This window comes from Siphateles boraxobius, unplaced genomic scaffold, assembly GCF_051911475.1.
Source record: "Siphateles boraxobius isolate OS27281-9 unplaced genomic scaffold, OSU_SipBor_1 20, whole genome shotgun sequence".
Taxonomy (NCBI): domain Eukaryota; kingdom Metazoa; phylum Chordata; class Actinopteri; order Cypriniformes; family Leuciscidae; genus Siphateles; species Siphateles boraxobius.
Window position 1 is genome coordinate 17345560 of NW_027508811.1, and position 23398 is coordinate 17368957.

General features: G+C 36.8%; 1 protein-coding gene across 1 annotated transcript; it reads right to left on the reverse strand.

Moving 5' to 3' along the window:
- Nucleotides 1-2043: 2043 nt before the first annotated feature.
- On the reverse strand, nucleotides 2044-10256 carry chchd1 (coiled-coil-helix-coiled-coil-helix domain containing 1). Its single transcript, XM_077237185.1, has 3 exons — nucleotides 9924-10256; nucleotides 4290-4402; nucleotides 2044-3856 (listed from the first exon to the last, which is right to left on the reverse strand). Exons 1-3 carry the CDS (start codon nucleotides 10051-10053, stop codon nucleotides 3752-3754), a joined length of 348 nt encoding a protein of 115 aa, XP_077093300.1. The 5' UTR covers nucleotides 10054-10256; the 3' UTR covers nucleotides 2044-3751.
- Between the last annotated feature and the right edge of the window lie 13142 nt (nucleotides 10257-23398).

Below are 23398 nucleotides of genomic sequence, written 5' to 3' on the forward strand. Positions count from 1 at the left end.
TTATAGGACATAAACATTTATGGAACACAGTGCAGTGAGGCTATGGCAAGCCGTTTTAACAATTTTTCTTTTAAACTAACTATCATTTATTTTTATTACTAGTAGGCTACTACCTTTTAATTAGTAATCCAATGGTGACTATCTTTTGCAATTTCACTAGTAACAAATCATTAGATAGGCCTGCTGCCAATAGGCCTATTGTTGGCTTTTATTTGGTAGACAAAGATTAAATAATGTATAAAATATTTAAATTGCTTTACTGTGATTTAATAAATAAATAACATTGATAGATTATGATAAACAACCTGAGCCAATGTTTTCCCCCATAGCTAATGTCAACATTGACTATGCAACTGGTATAATAAAGGATTTTAAAATGTTGATTGCGTTGATTGGTGAACAAATATTAAAAAACATTTAAAGAAAAAATACTTTTAAAATCAACATGAAATGAAAATAAACCTTCTAAATGGATGTTACAGATCTTATTGTGAACCACTTATCTGAGCATACATTTCTTTTTTATTTTGAAACATAGGATCCAATCAATACCGATGTATAGAACTAAGTACCCAATCCTACTTTCTTTTTCAATAATCTGTTACACACTGATGTGTCACAATATGGAAGAAAATATCTGTCGCTAGGCCCTTCTGTCTCATCGTGACTTTAGTTTAAAAGATTGTCAGTCTACTTGTTACAAAGTTTTAATGACACTTTAATGAGAAAGAAATATCTCTTGAAAGTTACGGGACCAACCTGATCTCTTGAGAAAATTTAACTATTTTATGAGGCGGCGAATTCATATGAATTTCGTACACTAAAAAAACACACTAAAAAGACATGAAATTTACGGTAAAAACCAAACAGCTCTTGCCAGAAACTTAGGCTACAGTAAAAAAAAATGGTAGCAACAGATTTCACTTAAATTTACAGTAAATATACCAACCTATAATAATATCTGTTTTGTGCCTTTGCTGACAGCCAACAAAACCAGGTGGTGGTGAGAAAGTCACATGATGAATCAAAGATCATCACAAGCTGAGTAGGTAAATACAAATATATAAAAGGCGCAGCAGTGTCATTCACACAAATAGTAAACACCATCATGGTAACACATATGACACAAAAGAAATGGAATAAACATTAATGTAACATAAAAACCTAATGTAGCTACATAATTGATTGGAAAAAACTAAGAAGAAACATACATCATCAAATGTATGAAAATACATCAAATGTGAAGTGTCACATATGGCATGGTAATGTCAATTTAAAAAAAAAATCAACTGTAAATAATACAATGACTTGTTCTTTTTCACTTCCAAAAACTGTAAATGTAACAGTATTTTATGTAGGGTTAGATCTATAACAGTTATTCCCTGTATACATTAAGCAAACTTACTGGTTTTTATTGTCGCATTTTTATAGTCTTTTACTATTAAAATCCAAAAAAAATTTGTACAGTGTACACTGCGCTTCATAAAGAAATGTACGATTTTTAGAAAAAAGTAAGCATCATCAGTGCGTAAGCAGATTGTACAAAAATTTAACAAATTTATCCAAATTAGCCACCAATTCTCCAAGACGTAAAATCCTTACAGGATATATTTTCATCATGTAAAAAAAAAAAAGTAATCTGCATAGAATGCGTTTTTGAAATGGATTTTTGAATAACTCAGCAGACCCTTGTACAGAACCCCCGAATATGAGTCTAAAGCTTAAAAACAGACACAGACTTTTGTGGTCACATGGCAAATATGAAACAGACAGACAAGGAATTCCTGTTCCTTTCCATAACTCCTGAAGCCTTCTTAACAAAGGGCAAGTGTTGATAAGGTGGCTATTATTAACCACTTGGAAAAAATGATCTTTTAAATCTCCTGGGTTTTAAATATATTAAAAACAAGAGCCTCTATACGCACAGGTGGTTGAGCTCACCATGTCTTGCATTGTTCACCTGTGTACACAGGCACTTGAATAGACCTCATTCCACATTGTTCACCATTCATACAGCTTCAAAAGAAGTTAGCAATACCTGAATCACTTACTCATAATTTAATAAAAGACCAAAGGCTCCTTTTAACCACACCACAATTACATGTTTTTCATATTCTATTATACTTAAATTCATTCATCTGTAGGATCAGTTTACTTGTGTCCAGATTTGAGTTGGTCTTTCACACATGACCACAATATTTTATTATATTTTATTTTTATTTAACGCAAATAATATATATATATGCGTTTCTTGCTAAAAACATTGAACTTACATCATTACTTAAAATGTAAGAATTTGTACATTTGATCAAAGCTAAAAAGTCATTTTAACAATGAGCTAAAAAAACAAAAACAAATAATAGTTGGTTTGCTCTTATCTGATACCCAGAGGTGTGGCTGCATTGCTTGGCATTCTTCCACACTCTATTGGGGGTGTTAATCTGGTTGATATACACGCTTAAGGAACTGGAGACTGCATGGATTACTGCGTATAACATCAAATGCACAGTAAATATAACAGGTTGAGGTAATCATTACTTTGTAGTTTTCAAATAAAATCTGAGGGGCATTTACATTGGTAACACCATTCTGCAGAGCTGTAGCCGTTTCAGACTTAGATCTGAATGTATTTTGGGCTGTTCAATGTTGCTTGATTAAAGTTTGTCCAGTTGACAGCTGTTCAACAGCAGCAGATTTACAATGTCGTGATTGAGTAAGGTTTAGTCTAACAGCAGACAGCATTTCCTTTGTGGTCTAAACACATTACGCTGCAGACAACTGTAGATAATCAGCCTAAGGAAATGGTGGGCAGTGTTATCACAGGACAGCCATGGTTAAATTGCATTAAGGGAACTAAACCAATTCATGGTTACAAAGTTGAACAAAGTTTCAAATTAAATCAATCAAAACATGAAATCTATCATTTGAATAGAAAGTGAATTATTTATAAGTTAATATGTTTACAAATTAGTTATTTCAATCTTTATTGCAGAGCTTTAATGGTCAAAACCAATACACTTTGTCATGGCATGTAACATGATCCGGCACTGAGTACTTCTACCTTGATCTCCATTTTCTGATAACTGAAAATGGCTAAGACTAATTATATTGTGGACCGAGCACGAAACAGGAAGAACAATTGTAAAACAAATAAATCTTCTGGTTTCACAGGTCACAGCTCAGTTATGCAGGGGAGATTTAAGAAAGCAATACCAAAAAGAAATACAATAACATTCAGATTATATGAGGAAGTAATGTTGGTATGGTCAAACATTAATAACACAAATTACTCAGAAAAATAAAGGGAAGCATTTCACCCCAAAAAATTAAAAGTCTATCAACAATTGTTCACCCTCATATCATTTCAAACCTGTATGACTTTCTTCCTTCTGTTGTGAACTAAAGATGACATGAGGGTCAGTAAATGGTGAAATATTTTAATTTTTGGTCAAACTATCCCTTTAAGTATGTGAAGGGAACTGAGCTTCTTCTTTTGTACTGTTAAAATTGGACGACCTTGTGCAGTGAGTAAAATGTAGTAATCACCAAAAGTACCTTCAAAACCTTCTGAACGCAGCTCATTTGCTTGCCGAGCATCCCAGTGAAAGCTTCATTGCTGTTTTTTAGAAAACCTTTCCACACCCCGTTCTCATCAAATGGCTGGCGCAGTAATGCACTCAGACTAAAGTCCCCATCTATTCAGCTCAGATAATAAAAGTGTCGATTCTGTGACTAATCTGTGTTACTGTTCCTAAATCTCACTGGCCAGGTTAGGAAATCGTTTTAATAAGGTGTTGGCTTCCTTAGGCAAAAGTCTACCCCGAGTTCCCTGTTGTCCTTTGGCCTTGGTCTGCACCTGTAAGAAACGAAATTAGAAAACAATGTTAAATAAAAATAACTATTGCATGGATTTTAATTACTATTCCTCCTCAACAAAGGCTTCAAGATAATTAATTCTAGCTAACATTCAAGCTGTAGACTAGAGGGTAGATGCTAGCAGAAATATTATCTCGCTAGATACGTGAGGATACCAAAAACATGGAAACGAGCTAGGTAAAAAAAACACAAAACCCCCCCTAAAGGTCTAGCAGGAAACTGCACTGCAAAGGAAACGTGTTCATCATAACCAGGAAATGGCAGAGAAAATCTAGTTCTTCGCTCATCCCAATTAGCCATTTCCATATATTCAGCAAAACCATGTTAATTCAAGGCATTAAATTGCTGTCAGCTATCTGTAGGGTGTTTTACTGAGGATTTCCTGAGGATTGTGAGTTGCACGCAGGCAATACCTTTTCAACACATGTGTAGAAGGATGAGACTTCATTAGAGCAGAGTGCATTGTTAAAGTCGTTCTGTTTCCAGCAAGCCATCAGCAACGTCATCTCCGTAACGCAGGTGGCCTCTGTAACATAGAGATTATATCACCATGTAAGGGTTTAGCAAAACAATGCATTACAACACGCCTTCAATGTTGCCTAAAAAAACTTGTGTATTTCCTGTCCCATTTAGGAAAGCAAAAATAATTTTCATTTTGGTTTAAACAATCAGATAATGTTTCTTTTAATATGCCGACTGAGTGAGACCAAGTTACTTATAATTGCTAAATGTATATGCTTAGAAAGATTTAAAGCGGCCCTATTATGGCCTTTTATGAAGTCTTGATTATGTTTTTGGGTTGTACTTGAATATGTTTTCATGCTTGTTGATTGTTCAAAAAACTTTATTTTTCACATATTTTATATTATTACAGCTCCTCTCTCCCCAGTCTGGTTGAATGCGTTATTTTCGATGAAGCCCCTCCTTACGAAAACCGAAAAATGCTGTGATTGGTTAGCTGGCCCAGTGTGTTGAGATTGGCAGCGTGTTTCGTGTTCGGGAAATGTCACGCCACTTTCTAAACGCGAGCTCTACTCAGATATAAATATTGACGATGGCTTCAATTTCGAAATATTTCAAGCTCTATTCAGACCCTGACAATGTTAACGACCAACAGGATTGTGCTGAATGGATTTCAACACAGATTTCACAGGACGTTTAGAGTAGTATGTTTTTTTTGTAATTTTCTAATAGATACAATGTTATCCACCATTTAATAATTTTTGTCATAAAACTATGTTAATACAAACAGTAATCGATCACAAAATCATGGATAATTTTCCTAAGAGGCAGTGAACAGTCTTACAAAAGCAAGAGCTTACAAAAGCTAAAGTAAACACTACATCAATACTATAATGTTAGTTAGCAGGCTAGCGGAGGCAAAGCATTGCCCTTCTCCTACATCATAACAACTACAAAAAGCTTTTAATTGGAACTTTTAATAGAAAACACAACTACAAATAATAAGACAAGTTGTTATCAATAAACAGATAGTCCCGAATGTGCAGCACAGAGACAAACGTTATGGTTATAATGTTCAGGAAAAGTGTTAAAAATAAATTAACCTCTCTAAGTTCGTTAGCCTCAGGACAAACTTTTTCTGCAGTGTAAAAAACAGCGACCATACTCTTCCTCTTCTCTAAAGCAGGCCAACATGGCCTCACCACCTTTGTTGCGTGTTCCCGGTGGCAGGGTTTATGTAAATTTGAGTGTTTGTGATGTCACCAACCCAGGAAGAATTGTTGTTGTACCTAACAGCCGTTTGTTGTAGTCCTTAAAAAGCGTTTTGTGTAAAGGAAAATATCTCCCTATGCATTGAACTTTGAGCGTTGTAACTTTGCAGACGTTTTTTATGCTCAAACAGCAACATTACACACCAACTAAACACTTACTAAAGTTTAGTTTAACTAAAGTTAAAAATGTGAAATCAAAAAAATAATAGGTCCCCTTTAAATAGTACAAAACACTTTATTTAATTGAACTAGAGCTGATTTAAGTTGATATTAAAATATTAAAATCTTGAATGATTCATATTAAAGGTCCGATACTGTCAAAACTGAAATTTCCTGTTTTTTTCATGATAACAGAGGTCTAGGGGCTATGTAACTACCATATAAGTTTCAAATTTCAAATTCAGCAATGCACACAGCCTGCATAAAGTAGCTGTGCCTTTTCACGAGCCGTTGTGACTTCCGTAAAAATGTGATGTCAGAACTACTCAGTCACCGCCTTCAGTCTCCACCCCAAGCTTAGCCCAGTACCCTCACTCCTTTAGCCCAACCCCAGACAAAATGAGACATGTCGAGAAAACGCTGTTCAGTTGATGGATGTCAGGAAACTACATCATTGCACAGGCAACAACATTAATAAGAGACCAGTGGCTAAGGTTCATTTATTCGGAACTACCACAGCAATTTAGTTCGACCTTAACCGTCTGTTCTGCACATTTTACAAGTGACTGCTTTGTCAATCAGGCACAGTTCAATGTTTTTCAAAGAAGCTCATCTAAGATTCTGCAGTCCCTACATTGTTGGGTCCGACCTTAAATTCACAACCCGTAAATAAACTTCAAACACATTTTATCTTACATTATGGAGCAAGCATAATCTGAAATTATAGTTTGTAAACAGATACAAATTGATGCTGACATGTTGTTTTGTACAGTCTATGGTTGCCACAAGCTTTGATAGAATATTTGTTGGAAACAAGAAAAAAAACCCGTTGTTTTCCTAAGTTACAGAAACCGGCCCTGTTGGTGTCTGTTTTTTTATTAAGTTAAAAACGGTAAGATTGAGTTCACTCAGTCTCAGTTTCTGTTAGCAAAACAAAAGACACAAAGTGTGCGTTTAGTGTGGTAACGTTATTGTAAAAGCAGTTTGTTAACAGACAGTTTAAATTAACCTTTACGTTAAATCTGTAATCTGTGTAAAACATTAATTAGCCAACAATTCTGAAACATCCGCGTTTGAGGAGGTGGTTGTTTTCTCCTGCTGCACCGATTCGGGGTCTGACTCCGGCTCAAACATATAAGCAGGGTGGGAATTATACCGCGGCCACGGCCGCCGTTGCCCTACACTTTGGCCTTCATGCCCCGTGAAAAAAAATCATTGTACGGCCACAGTGGCCTGTGTGCCCTGGCCCTGTCCAAGTTCCATGTATAAAGCGCCAGTGTGGCATAGTGGGCCACCCAAGTATTCTCTGAACTTCAATTAGTTTGTGGATTCGCGCAGGTGCAGTGTCATAACGAGTGCGTCGGCGTACTGAAGCGTTTTTTTTTTCCCCATCGCGTTCCCATTCATAAAAAACTCATGTGCTGTCGTCATGACAGCGATTCACAAAACAACGTCACTCACGGCTTTTAGCTCAGAAGTGTGCAGATTTGGAGAAATATTTATATATTCTCAGTTTACATCAGATTTCTATTAACAGGAATAATATTTTATTGAATTGAATAGAATGGTATACTATATGAAGCCATACTATAGTAGCCTATGATGTGAGATAGAAATTTAAGTCATTAAATTCAAGTTCACGAAAACTTTTCCCTCCGCTGCGACTGTCAGTCATTCTCCATTCAGCATTCAAACAGCGCGTCGCGTTCAGTTACAGATGAAACCCTCTCCAAGATGATTCAATGTTAATATTATTATACTTGATCTGTAGATAAAGCTCTATGGTTTCGCATAAAATGACTATCTTACTGGACTGTATTGCTGTACCTTAATCATGTTACTTTCTATCGTGTGTCTGTTAGATCACAACAATGGAGCACTATAATTGTTCTTCACGCGCACAGTAACTGAAATTTAAAACTGTTAAAAGAAAAGGCTCAATAAACTATTGCATAGATAGATACTGTATAATACACTACGCATCGATATGTCTTTCCTTTGTGCTTTGAACTTTTCAATGCGGACTCGACGCGCTTCGCGCTGTGACTCTGTGTTGCTGCAAGCGCATCATTCTGCGCTCGGGATGCGCATAAGCGCTCTGTGCCGCACTGTATTGGATCCTTTCATAATCATATAATACTTTTGCGCAATGAAAGATTCTTAATAGCCTTTTTTGTTCTGTCCTATCTATCATATGTTGCTGCCTCATTAAACAGCTGTGATATACATTTAAAAAAATGTCTTAATTTTATAGTAGCCTAGACTATATATAAAATAATAGATCTTTCTGATTTTTATCTTGTTTTCCATTCGTGTATTTTACAACAATACAAAGAGCAATGTGTAACGTTTTACCAGATTTAGTGCTACACTTATTGTCTCTTATTTGTTCCCCAGTAAATAATGTTTTTTTCACTAAATGTTCAGATTTGACAAAATTATTGTACATTTGTGATTTTTCTAGACTAAATTTTACCGCTGAGTTATCCACTAATCTAGTTTATAATAGATTTTTTGTCATGATTGGTTATGATCATATTTTTTTTATTTGTTGTTTTTCTTTATAATGAAGTTTTCTGTATTAAGTAGATTGTGTTTAACACACAAAAGAGTGATTATCAGTTCAACACAGTTATAGAAATTCTATTTGATTTTTTTTAACTGCGCTGGTATGCAAAAAAATGCATCTAAAAATGCATCAGATTGATCCTTTAAAATATGGTATATATAAAATTTTCTTACGTGGGAGCATGCCCCCCGGACCCCCCAAGAGGGGTAATATCCTTCTCACCTTTTTCACCCCTGAACCGTTTTCATGCCTGATTATACATAAAATATTATATTTTCTGTCTGATTTTTTTTATTTATCTGAAGCCAAATCAGATCACAGAAGGTAAAAAATGTATTTTTTATTAAAAAAAGTCATAATCCATGTCTTATTCCAAATTAGGATGTTATGGTATCAATCTGAATGGGAAAACCATCGAATTGTACTCAATGGCCTTTGCGCCCTGTCATATGGCCTTGGTGCCCCTAAAAAAAAAGAAAAGGTGGAGGCCAAATGGCCTTGCCCCTAAAATTACATAATTCCCACCCTGCATATAAGGCCGAATAACATTTCCCTCAGCAATGTCCATCATTACAGGTGTTTTATTTACCTTACTTGTGAGCATCACCAAGCTACAACATACATGACCCTAGTTACCTGTGGTTGGCCTGGCCGTGCATTACTCAGAATACAAATATATTGAGATGATTTTTGGTACTTATAGGTTACCGCAAATATATATTCTTAAGGACATCAACACCTAAAATAAAACCCCAGAAAGGTGTACAATATGGGACCTTTAAGTAAATGTATTAATAACTTCTATATATTTTTTAATATTTTAAGATGAACATCTGGACTCAAATTACTGGACTGAAAGTTTATTTCTTAATCACCATTATATAGCCTACTACATTTCATTATATGTTTTGTCCCCAGTCCCCCACAACTAAAACTAAAGAGCTTTTATCATAAAACTAAGCATGTAAATACAATCTTACTATGACATACTATTGGGAGATATAGCGTGCATGTAACGTTATTCATTTATTCTTTTTTAAGTTAATACTTGTTGTCAATAATACTTGTTACTAAATATGAAATAATAATAATAATCATCATCTATTTTTATATGATATTATACTGATATTTATATGCATTTTATGAAAGTAATCTGCTACACTGTATAACACAATCTTATTGATTTGGGATATTTTTTTCCCTCTTCAAATGTGTGCTCCATATTCTCACTACTATATGGCCTGATAGATAGATAAAGATGTATCAAATGTGATTTAAGACATAGAACACAAATGCAAACTTCTTTTTGATATTTTGTAAATAGGTTAAATAACTGTTCCATTTAAAAAAAATAGATGATGATTATTATTATTATTTAATATTTAGTAACAAGTATTATTGACAACAAGTATCAAAAAAGATAAATGAATAACGTTACATGCACGTGAATAAACAAAACGAGAGAAAAGGACAGTCACAGTCGTTACCTGTTTAGTGCACATCCACTGAACTAATGGACTAACAGAATTAGACTAACAGACATCGAAGAGTTTATGTACACATATGAGAAATGAAAAGTTCCTAACCTCCTTTCTTCGGCTTGCGGTTAGCGACCTCATTCTTGAGAGCCAGAGGTTTGACGGCTTTCATTGCGGGTTTCCCATTCTGCTTGCTTAACAATCTAGCAACCTTCTCTTGAATCGCAGATCCACTCATGGCCTTTTTATAATGTCTCCTCTCGATACGGTTAAAATTCAAATTCAAAATAAGACTAAAACGCAGACTAACTATATAACAGTACTAATGATAAACTTAAATGTCATTGCCGACTACTTCTTACTTTCGTCCTCATGTGTAAGTCGCCATTTTGTGTCGGAAAGCGTTCTCGACTTGTTTTCATGGTTACCGCTGCTGACACTGTCGTAAAAGTATCATGAGCTGATTCTTTTCATGTGTCTTCTATGGCTGTAATACAACCACAGATTGTTCACTGTTCAGACATTATTTGGATGCACATAAAGTTATGTCAACCGCAAAAATAATAAATCAAGAAGAAGATATTGTTGGATTTCAAATATTATGAGGAATTTTTATTGGCAGCAATTTATATTTTTACATCAGTTGATTTTTGTAACATTTGCAAAACGAATTTAATCAATACATTAATCCATGACAAATTACACTGGGGAATGCAGGTAAGAGCTAAGATCTAGTGCAATTCAGAGTTGTTTCACTGGCTTGTTCACCTGGAATTTGGGCTAGGGTTCAACCCATGAGCCGAAGGAATTCAATTTAAGTATTAACTCTCCTTTTAACAAGAACTGGACATGTGCTTAATTGTAAACATCAGGACAGGATGCCTTTAGGTGATGCAGGTTTTCCAATAAAAGTTTTACTCAGGACATAATTACTAATGAGAGCAGGGTCCTGTGAGAGCACAAGACAACCCAACAAACTTGATTTTTACTTTTAAATGACTAAGTTAAAACCCAGTGTTCTTAATAATCTTAATGTTCTTAAAATGTATATCTTTAAATTCCCAGTACTCTAATTGACAATTAAATACATTTCAAATAAGTACTTTTTAAACAAAATCTCGATTTCTCTAAGACAAACCAAAGTTTTCCTTTCATCCCCAGAAAACAGCTAGGGCATTACAATTTTATATTATGTTGATTCAGAAACATTTTCACATGGATTTGACCTAATGTAAGACCAAAAAAAAAAATGCATCCTGATCCTGTTAATTGCTGCTTACATGAAAAGTACTTCACTCTTAATTAATGAGGCCTGTCAAACAGAAACTCCCTTCATATGCAGCTCAGTTATAAACATGTAGAGACAAAGTTTCAGTGACCATGTCGTTCTTTTGCTCTTCCTTGCAGTAAAATCAGACCAGGAAGGTCTGAATTGTTTTTATGGATTGGCTAACTATAAGTCATGCCATCGTGGAGAGATTAGATAAGATTTGTGTGGCAAGGTTTCTGTCCTAATGTAAATCATTCAAATTAAAATTGAATATGAAGATAAGGCAAATATTTTCTCACTTTTTTTTTCTTTCACACGTAAGTTTAAAATATTCTAACTGACCCCCCAGCGTGAGTTTTTCAAGGCGACCGTTATTTAGAACTTGTCACTTTAATGTTTCCATGGTGACGCGTCATTGCTTGTCACGTGACACAGCGCAACCACAACACAGCGCTGAATGAATGATGATCTGCTTTTAGGTAATTTTCCCTTTTTTATTAAAAATATTCACAAATGTATTAGCTATAGCATGAAACACTGATATTCCGATTGTCACATATGTGCAAGTGGATGTGTTTTGATGTTTAAACACCTTTATAACGATCGCGTTAGTTTAGCTGTATGCGCGACGGGCGGCGCCATGTTAGTTTGTTTCACAGTTCAGAGAATCGGATCTGTTGGATTTACACGTCAATTCCCCCACTTCTCACGAAATGCATGAAAGTAAGTGGCCGGTGAACTGGGAGAAGAATAGGGTCAAATGTAAAGCTACTTACACAATGTGTATCTGATATGAATAAAACGTGTCGTCTTATTATAATGTAAAGGAGTATTATTGCCGCTTCCATAGACATCAGTGTGTATTTTACAAACTCAAAATCATTGTTTTGCTAGTACTTGTGTGTATTTAAATGTCTGAAACCTAAAATAAACATTATGTGGTTGAAAACACTCAATAGTTGTGATATATGACAGCACTGAGTGCGTCCTTCTCTGGCTCAGCGCCAGCAAACGCGCGAAATCACGTTTGAATTTAGCAGTTGATCACGTGATGCACTGACCGTTCTAATCACACCGGTGTGATCGTACGCTCCAGGGACCAGCCAAGACTGATCACACCGGTGTGATCGTACGTGTGAAAGGGTTAAGTCTATTTGGATAATTTTTCACCTGTCTTTCTCCTCCACATCTTTCCTTCAGGGTACTTAAACAGGTCAATGCATTCCATTAAATGGCAGCTTGTACTCAGATCTGTTCTGGTATTCAGACTGTGTCTCTGCTTGTTTGTATCAGGTCTACCCACTACTAGTTTTCAGCTAGCTGGAACAACTATCAGAACACTAATCCAGTTATTACAATTGTTGAATAAATGCTTAGATTGGGAAGTGTTTCTGGAATGTTCAGGACTGTTTATAAGTAAATTCCATTTCAGAATTTCATATTAGCAAAGTTCAACTCCATGGTAAGTTTCAAATCATGAGCTAAAGACAAGTTAAAACACATGTGGACTGTAGAAAATGAGGAATCATTTAACAGTTTTATTAAATCAAAATGCAGCGCAGTGCATGTAGGCATAAGTGTAGCTCCAAGCTGATTTCAGCCGTAGTGTTTTTTTGTCTGTATCGGGTTTTCATGTGCCAGCAGAATAGGATGACATAGACAATACCTAAGAAACAAAGACTGCCCCTCCATGAACTCTGACCTCTCCTGCTCCTGTTTGCTTGACTGAGCTAAATTCAATGGCCTGTACACAGAGTTTTTCCATTGAAATTTTTTCTTCTTCTTTTTGGTCAGGATGGGTTTTCTCTGCTCTCAATAATAAATCATTCCCTGAAACAATCTATTTCAAACTTCATTCAACAAGCCTGACAATGTAGCTTTTTTCTCTTAAGAACTAGAGCTATTGGACTAGTTGGTTTTGTATCAGGACTTTAGTGTATTTTGCTCTTCAAGGAAAATCCCTCTCATCGAATTGCTTTTAGAAAAAGTTAGTGAGTTAGTCTATAAATGTAGACCCTGGAAGAAGTATATTTTTGCACCGTGAAATACTTTTGTGAAATCTAAACTGTAAATGTACAAATGAGGCTCTTTTAAAACTAAAAGGATAATCTGTGACCACATGAATCTGTTTTCAAATTTCTATTTGAATCGTTCTCTACTTTTCTCAACCAAGAATTCAATTTAACCAATTTGTCTCACATTACCATGTTTCCCTTTCTATTTTCCTCTTCTTTGTTAGCTGTGCTTGCCCAATGAGTTGCTGCACAAACATACCAGACCAACTGAGGTCATGACATTCTGCTCCCTCATTGTTTCACTGAGTATCTGTGCCGGTACCTTACTGCTTTTTAAGGTGACCCTGTAACCTGTAAGAATGCAGCTATCTCCTTTGATACCCTCTTTCATCACATGATCCCACCAAAAATCTTAACCACCACATTAGTTAAAACATATTGGCATGTTTGAAGAATGACTCTGGTGATTGTTTAATCCAAGCCTAAGTCAAGTCAATGTGATAATGTAACACATTTTTTCTCATATATTCAGTGATAATATGAAAAAGAATATCAAGGTTACTGTGGGATTCTTGCTATTAAAGTTTCTTGGCAGTAATTCGATTATAATCCCTCACTCTACTTTTAGACTGAGTTTAATGGTTGTCAGTGGCTGTGTAACGTGATGTGAAGGAATAATGGAAGGCTTAATATAATATCATTAAACTCTGTATAACTTACAGTCAGGAGAAAGGAATTAACGAACACTTTAAGGCTTAAGTTTTATTTGCCCATAGAGGAATGAAGCGAAGTAAAGTAATCATTTTCTGCTTAATAGAATTTTGATTTAAAAAAACTGTGACCCATGTGAAATAGTTTACTTAATAAGTCTGATAATATTTTTATCTGTCTTTCTCTTTCCTGATTTATTTTAATTTCTCTTAATGTGCCAGGTTCCTGTGAACGTTATGCTTAGTCTTGGTTTCATTTTGCCTGTCTTAGTTAGTTAGTTCTCTTTGTTTAAATAAACTATTATTTTGATCTTCGTCATCCTCCTGCATCTTCGGACTCATAGTGTGACAGTTCCTCCAGCCTGCTGTTAATTCTTAATTTATTATAATCTTATTTTATATATTTATCCTTACCTTTTTTTAGTAAGATGGGTTTCATAAAGATAGTCTTCTCCTTAAGTCTTTTATATTCAATGTTATGATAATGGAAGACATCTCCGGGGGAGTAGAAGCCTCCTGAGTGTATGAATGATGAATTTTTGATGAGATGTCATGGTGTGGGCCTTTTTCCTCATATGGGACATAGTGGCACAGAAACTCTGTCCAGACCCCCTGAAGAACACAGCCATGACACCCCATCTGCCAAAAACAGGACATTCAGAGGCTCAGAGACATGCACTCAAACACTATTGAAAACTACATGTTATATTTACTGATATTACTCAAACACACTACATAAAGAGGGCTGTTTAGCATCTCTGAGGTATTAATTCAACTGTCTCTCTTGCAAATGTGTGTTCTTATTGTCCCTATATGTTTCATTATTTTAAGTATCCCCTGCATTTAATTTCACACTTGAACAGTAGACAGACTTTGTGAGACAATATGTAGCTGAGAAGATATTGAGGGTTTGTCCATGGGGAATAGACGAAAATGAAATAGGACAAAAGCGTGTCTGTGTTTGTAATAGAGAGAGAGAGAGAGAGAGAGAGAGAGAAACAGAAAGGAGAGCCAGTCTGGTCTCTCTGAGGACTGTCTGGAATTGTGAATTGATTAATGCAAGTCGGATCCATTAGCTAATGAAGTCTGTCTGGTCAACAGTGCATTCTGTAGCGCAATTACTTCACCTCTGTCATGCATCTTTTGACTTTGTTCCTTCACGGTATTGCAAGGCTCTTGCATCAGTGATTGGCATTATTTATTCGTTTTAATGAATTATTTAATTATTGCTATTGGATATCATTATGGCCAATAGCCTGTAATATGTAAGACTTTACATGATCTTCCTTCACTATGAGAAGAGAAAACAAGTTGATGCAAATGTGTTTATAAATGTGACGTTAAATATCATATAAATATAGCAAACTTCTGTAAATGGGGTGTCAGTCGTTCCAGGATGGCTGTAATTGTGTTCCCCACACGATTGCTTTAATTTATTATGATGATAGTCCGGTGGTTAACTTAAGTGTTGTCATAATGTATTCATTTGTCTTAATTTTGTTAGAGGAAGAACTTTTTGACTTTTTCTTCTATATTTCCATACTATTTCTATATATTTTATACAATACATTACTACAGTTTTATGTTTTTAAACAGGTCTCTTCTGCTCACCAACGCTACATTTATTTGATCAAAATACAGTAAAGACAACAGTTTAAAATAACTTTTCTTTTTGAATATATTTTAAAATGTAGTTTATTCTATGATGGCAAAGCAGAATTTTCAACAGCCATTACTCCAGCCTCTAGAAATCATTATGATGATTTGCTGCTCAAGAAACATTTATTGTTATAGCAAGGTTGAAAACAGTTGTGCTGCTTAACATTTTTGTGGAAACTGATTTAAAAAAAAAAAACTTTAATGAATAGAAAGTTCAAAGGAACAGCATTTATTTAAAATAGAAAACTTTGGTTATTTTAAATGACAAACAAATGTCTTTATTGTCACTTTTGATCAATTTAATGTGTCCCTGCTGAATAAAAATGTCTTTTAAAAAATCTCACAATGTTGTCCGGAGATGTGTTGTTCTTGAACTGGCCAATAGTGGTTAAACAACACAAGAAGTGAATGGTAAGAATGGATGTTTATAGTGACATTTGACTTTTTGCCCCAACCCTTGATCTCCTGACTCCTTATTTTCTGCTGTCATGTTTTGTCTATTTGGTTAGAGGCCGAAATAAGAGCAGTATCAAATAATTCACTGGGCACAAACATGTGTCTGTAGAGGCCTTTGACACTAATGATATTCCAGTGCATTGACTGCTAACATCATGAGGCCCCAGTTTCATCTATGCATGTTTAGTGAAATAATAATAATTTTTATATAGCCTACTATATCTATACATCGATATAATATATACTATATATATAATGTTATTAGTATAATTTTTTATCATTTAAAACACATGATATGATATGATTGGCTGAGAGCATTTTCCAACCATGATGCTGCCTTCACGTGCTATCAGAAATTTTTACTTCCCACTTCTGAAGTCGTGATTACGAGCTCATCTCATTCAAATGTTGACTTGAGAGGCTAACCATGGCTAAGAATAGCTCATGGTTCATGTTTAACTAGGAAGCTAGTATTTACGAAAATTCCGATATAGCGCGTGCCGTGAAGGCAGCATTCAGGGATAGCCGCAATGTTTCTCATTGGTGAAAGCCGAAAGCCAAGGGCTTCTTGTGCGTTGGCCAATCACCGGGCGTTAACCATACGTCATTCCTGTTTAGACTGGATGAAGATGGCAAAAATACAGGTTGTGAATGCCATATATATCATATGTATATTACAATAATGGCTGTCGATTTTACGTGTCCATTTTGGTAAGATTAATTGTGAAAAAATTAACGCGTCAAAATGCATTTAACGCACTCAACCCTCAGACTGTAGGCTACATCAAAATTGCATGCTTGGTGACGAACAAGATGGGATAACGACTGACTTCGTGGTGAAGTCTATTAGAATGCACTGAAGTTATAATGTCCCTAAAATTTAACTAAGACATGCACCTTCCTTGTACGGGGTTTTGTCTTATCTATAATGATAATATCACACGAGTGCTGTTTTCCCGCGTAGGCCTATCTGCACGATTGCAAATGTGATAAATACGACAATTCTATAAAGTTAATATGTTAATTGTGTGGTACATTTAGACACTGTTTTATTTTTTATATTGTCTTTGCTCAATTTCGCCAACGAAATAGTCCCAACAAAGCCACTGCAGAACTGTTGTGCGTCTCCGAGCAACACACAGCAATAGTTCCCTTTAACAATCGATTGAGCATGATTCAGTGACCAATTCATAAAGACAGTCCCTGCGTTCAATGTCCTATCTGTCCATCCTAAACAGTATGTGAGATTATAATAAGTGTGCCCCAAAGCATTATGTTGAAAAGAGTACGTAGGTCTAGACTCTAGCCTATGCCAGAAGTCCCCGGATGTTCTACTTTTTCCGGTCGATTTCCGAAGTGTAGATCCGTGCACATCTAAAGGGGTGTCAAATTAATTTTAGGTAAAGGGCCGGATGGGGAAAAAAATTTAACCATGTGCGGGCCTAATTACCTTTTTTTACCTTAGTGGGCTGACAATAAGTCTATATTAATATTAACCATACAAACTACAAATCAATAAACCTATAAAAACACGCTCTGTGAAAACAAAACATTTTTAAAATGTTTAGAATAATGTTTATTTAACATTTTTTTAGTAGAGTGGCCCGATTATAATGTTTATTGCTGATTCCGACTTTTTACAAGCAAATTGGCCGATTCCGATAAGGTTGCTGATTTTTTTTCTTTTTTTCAAAGTTATTTGTTGTTTATTTGCTCTATAGCAGGCCGAATTGGCCTTAAAAATATATAGCCAGCCAATTGAAACGTAATCATGATGCAAACAAAGATGCTATTTAAATAGATAAATAAATTAGGTTGTATAATTTCAAGATTTAAACCAAAAACAAAATGGGTTTGACTTTTGTTTTGTGAAATTATGTAATTATGAGACCATTAAGAAATATTTATTATTTATAATTAATTAATTAGGCCTACTTGTTTTGTCTAAAATGATTTGATACATCGAATACATTTTAACAGTCACTGGACGCCACCTACTGGTTGAAAAATGTAATAGGTACAATCACTACTTAAAGCGAACATTCGTTTCAAAAGTTATTTGCTCATATTGATAGATGCCACAACATCTCTGTTATATCCGGAATATCAACTTTTATCCCAATAAAGATATAGCAAAACACTGTAAGGTTGAAAACACTGGTTGTAAAACTGTTTCAGACAGCCAAGCTCAGAGGTCCCGGTCGTGACCCAGGGTCTTTCTCAATTCTTATTTGTGCATCCTCGTTTCCTTTCGTGCCACCTGGTGGTCAACATCCTGAAGTGTTATTTACAGAAATTGTCATGTACAATGCCTAGTTTATTTAAAGTGGGCTGTATTCACACTTCTGGTAGTGGCGGAGAAGAAACAAGGACTTCTAATTGCTTTGATGTGTTTATTTTGACACTCTCCCACCCTTTCTGAAACCCAAGCATACAGAGACTCCAAAATACATGAAATACTTTTACAACTTTTATTTTTCACCCAGAACGTGTTTCTTTTAAAAGGCAATGCATTGAAAACACAAGTAAACAAGGGCTGTTTGGTTTAAAGCTCGCTCACCACAACAAGGTACAGATCTACATGCGAGAACACGAGACAAGATGAGAGACAAACATTTACTACCATTTGCAAACATTTAGTTAAACATGGAGCTGACAGACATACAAACATCACAAGGACACTTACACATAAATAACATTACTAATAATCAAAAACAATTAACAATTAAAAACACAAAATTGTACTTAAGATAAAAATTAACAATTGGTTTGTACAGGCCAAAGCCCAATAAAGAACAGGATTATCCAAAGACTCAGGTCACTAATCAACAAATAAAGGCTCAAGCCATTCTGTTACATTTTTGTGTTTTCGCAAACTTTTGTTAAACATGAAGCAGACAAAGACATACAAACAACAGAAGAAATGAAGCTGACAAATACAAACAAACAACATGCATGACAAAAACAGATTATCTGAACATGAACAACCACTAAAGGGTATGTAAACTGATTGTGTTAGATCGGAAATGATTGAGGTTAGATTGGCCTTGATATTGAACATAGGCCAGAACTCAGGGCTCAACATTAAGACTTTTCATGTGCTTGTCCTTCAAATAAGTGAATCGGTCATTCACTTGTCCAAGTAAAAAAAAATATTTTCCAAAAAAAAAAAGGATTTTTTTTTATTGTAAATAAAATTTATTCTGAAGCAATATTCTCATCAGTGTTCAGTCAGCTTTTACATATTTAAATCTGCATATTTATGATATTTTAACCTTTATAAAGAGTATTTGTCACTAATTGGTTTAAATATAGGCTATGCTTCATCTTTCACTTTAAATTCTTAAATTTGATCAGTAAATTCAATTGAAATAATAAGACACTATGCTGTTGCCAATCAAATTAATTAATTTACACTGAAAAATTACAACTGCATTAAATAATGTTATCAGGTTGTTTTAAATATTTGTTGAAAATACAATATGACATTGGATAGCCTACTTTTAACCACGAAACTAAACCACCAGGGGGCGGCAGGTGACCGTCTTAATGAGTGAGTTATTAAGTCCTTTATTCAAATGATTCGTTCAAATGGCTGAATTGTTCAGGAATGAGGCAGTTGTCTAATGGGCTATTGAACCTGTGACCTAACCGATTCATTCAAAGCGCTGAATCATTCAGTAATGCGGTGAGATGTGCTGTGGTTCTGCTATGAGGTGTGGTTCGCTGTGGTTCGCTGCTCAAATAGAACAAAAACAGTAAATATTGTGTCTAAAATGTAATTGTCTTGATATTAATTACTTGTTTATTGAACTGTCAAATGAAATCAGTGTCACATTTTCAAATGCATTTCAATTGCATTTTAATTTGCTCTCAATTCAGCACTCGTGGTCGTGTGATGTTGCTTAACTGTATCATATCATATGTTATAAATATAAAAACTCCATATGAAATTTTTAACCACTGTATGTTCATTACGTTTCTTTGTGTGATCTGCGCTCATTTGTTTCCATTTCTCCTCATGAGGCGCGAGCCTGAACAGCACAATCTTGTTATCGTCAGACAGTCAGCGGCTGTTTGCTGATTGGTTGCCAGTCCGAATGTCGGCAGATATTTTTTTTAACGATAATAGTTTAAAAATTAAAATACATTTTAAATGTACAAATTTTGTAAGTAAACAACAATAGTCCAAGTTTAGAAAAAACATTTTTATTAAACTAAGACTTACTAATCCTCTTATTAACAAACAAATAGGCTACAAGATGTAATAATGTCACTGTAAATTCTTGTTATGGTGGTCCCGTTGCTTTATTACATCTGCACTTTACTAGAGAACCCACACTCATTTCACAATATGATTTGATTCTTAATTGTCCATCTGACAGTAAAATTAAAATGTGTAGTTCAAGTGGGAACACTTTACAATAAGGTTTCATTAGTTAACATTAGTACATTAGTTAACACGAATTAAGAATGAACAATACTTTTACAAAATTTGTTAGAATTAGTTTAACCATTGTATGTGTTGACATTAGTTAATGAACTGTGTACTAACATGCACTAACAATGAACTACTGTATTTTTTTCAAATTATATATATATAAATGAGTCAACAATTCTTTTTAAACCCATCAACCCCAAAGCTATTTTCTTCTCAACTGAATGATGCCTCATACTGCCACCTGCTGCTACAAACCATTAGATGGAAATGACTGAATGACTCTGTGAGTCTTTGATGGTCTGCATTGAAGCACACATTGCAACCACACATATGTAAAAGATACAATATAGCCAGGCTGTTTTGTTTTTTAAAATTTTAAGTAAATACATAACATTTATTAAAAAGTACCATATGGAACTAACATGTTATTGAACATGTAACATGCTAGTATGATATTATTTGCATATACCACGGATATGGGAATCATTCACTAACATGATAAATCAAAGTATTATGACATCTAAAATCTAAAACATAACAGGGTACCAGGGAACATAACAGACTATTAGACTTGGTTTGGTTATGTTTTTAATGTGTTATTTTGATTTTCTGTATTAGATCCGCTCAATTCTTCCCGGAAGTCCACGAAGAACTGGCGAAATCGAGGCGTGCCCCATACTCTGCACGCCTGCGTCTCTCTTCCTCGTCTGCACTCTTGACCATCGACGGCGCAGTGAAAAAAGGCTATGAGAGGCTGCCTCCTCTTGAGGAAGCCGTGGCGGCACACCTCTGCCCACCCGCAACGGTTGGCTGGAAAGCCAAGATTTCCCATTTTGATGGATTGGTTCTTCTTGGTGGATCTGAAAGACGCTTACTTTCACATCCAAATAGCACCCCGTCACAGGCCGTTCTTGAGATTTGCATTCGACAGGACAGCTTACCAGTATGCAGTCCTGCCATTCGGACTGTCTCTGCCCCCCTGCACTTTTACAAAGTGCATGAATGCAGCACTCTCCCCTTTAAGACAAATGGGAATGTGCATTTTGAAATACCTCAATGACTGTCTCATTCTGGCCCTGTCAGAGGCGGAACTGAATTTCCACAAATCTGTGCACCTCAGCCATCTAGAATGCCTGGGTCTCAGAATAAACACAGCCAAGAGCTCATTGGTGCCCAGGCAGAGGATCTCTTTCCTGGGTGCGATTTTAGACTCAGCCCAAATGAGGGCGTGGCTGTCAGACGAGCACTCGCTGGCTATACAGCGGCTCGCACGCTCGTTCAGAACGGAAACCAACAGACCCCTCAGAAGGTATCAGAGGATGCTAGGTCTTATGGCCTTGGCTTCATCAGTACTCCCGCTGGGTATGCTGCACATGCGCCCCCTGCAGTACTGGCTGAAACCTCAGGTTCCTCCCCAAGCGTGGCGCACGGGCAGTCTGTCTATCAGAGTGGGCTATGGTTGTATCAGAGCCCTGGGTCCTTGGTCGACACCCAGTCTCTTCGAGTCTGGGATGAGCTTTGGGACAGTCTCGAGGCGAATGGTAGTTACCACGGATGCCTCCAAGACGGGTTGGGGTGCTCTGTGCGAGGGCGAACCGGCCTTCAGCTCATGATCGAGGACGGAGGCAACTGGAAATGATCGCAGTTGTGCTAGCCCTCAAGACCTTCCTACCACGTCTCTCAGGTCAACACGTCCTGGTCCGCACGGACAACACGGCTGTGGTCTCCTACATAAATCACCAAGGCGAGCTCAGGTCGAGACGTCTGTACAAACTGGCCAGAGATCTCATCCTATGGGCGAATGGCAACCTGTGCTCTCTAAGAGCAGTGCACGTGCCAAACCAGGGAGCAGACATGCTGTCCAGGGGCCAAGTGTCCCCTGGAGAATGGACTCTCCACCCCCAAACTGTTAAAATGATATGGAATGTTTTCTGGAGGGCAGAGGTCGACCTCTTCGCTACCGAAGACAACTGTCATTGCCCAACATTCTTCTCGAAGGGCAGGGACGCACTGGCCCACGATCAGGGAGGGCAGACATGCAGTCCTACTAGTGGCCCCTCTCTGGCAGACCCAACCTTGGTTCCCCGAGATGATTCAGCTGCTCGCAGCAGCCCCTTTGCCAATTCCCCTGAGGAAAGACCTCCTTTCCCAGGCGAACAGGATGACCTGGCACCCCCTTCCCAAACTGGGGGCACTACATGTGTGGCGCCTCGATGGGAGCTCGGGGGCCTCCCAGCGAGTGTCCTGAGTACGAAGGAGAGACTATCTAGAAGGTTGGTGGATGCTATCGCTTTAGCCTACGCTTCTATGGGCCTGTGGTGCCCCATAGGGCCCACTCCACGAGAGGCATGGCCTCCTCCTGGGCGTGGTCCAGCTGAGTATCCATTGGTGATATCTGTAGAGCGGCAGGCTGGTCTTCGCCGTCTACTTTTACCAGATTCTACAGTCTGGAAGTCCCTGCTCTGCAGGCACGTATCCTTTCTGTGTAAAAAAAAAAGAAAAAGAAAAAAAAAGAGATGAGCTGGCCTCTACGAGCCCGGCCCTTCACAGTTAGCCCTGTACTACAAGTACACTGTACATAACCCTTCAATAGGATGGTGGCTGGCCTCAGTGAGCCCGGCCCTTTACAATTAGCGCTTGAGGTCCATACTCAGGCACCCCTGCGCTGCAAGCACACAAGTCCCTTCATCATGATTGTGGCTGGCCGCGGTGAGCCCGGCCCTTCACTTTATGGGTCTTTGCCCCTTATATGATATGTCAATAAACTCAAGCTTGGGACCATTATTAGCGTCCCAACTTGGGTAGTGTACATGTCGTTGCGCTCATCGTAGCACGGCGTGACTGAATAGGTTCCCCTAGCGTCTTAAGCTAAGACGCAGTACGACTGACCATTCGAAAGGGAACGTACTCGGTTACTAAGGTAACCTTGGTTCCCTGAGATAAGGGAACGAGTACTGCGTAAACGGCTGTGCTATGGTGCGAACGACTAGTGATAGTCGCTGCAGTCGATAAAAACCTGAATCCATGGCAAT

What these genes read in the sequence shown, in the direction of transcription:
- chchd1 (XM_077237185.1), bottom strand. Translation starts at nt 10,053, where the DNA reads ATGAGTGGATCTGCGATTCAAGAGAAGGTTGCTAGATTGTTAAGCAAG. An exon ending in CCGCAAGCCGAAGAAAGGAG is followed by an intron (nt 4,403 to 9,923) that starts GTTAGGAACTTT and finishes TCTATGTTACAG; the next exon opens with AGGCCACCTGCGTTACGGAG. An exon ending in TCTACACATGTGTTGAAAAG is followed by an intron (nt 3,857 to 4,289) that starts GTATTGCCTGCG and finishes CGTTTCTTACAG; the next exon opens with GTGCAGACCAAGGCCAAAGG.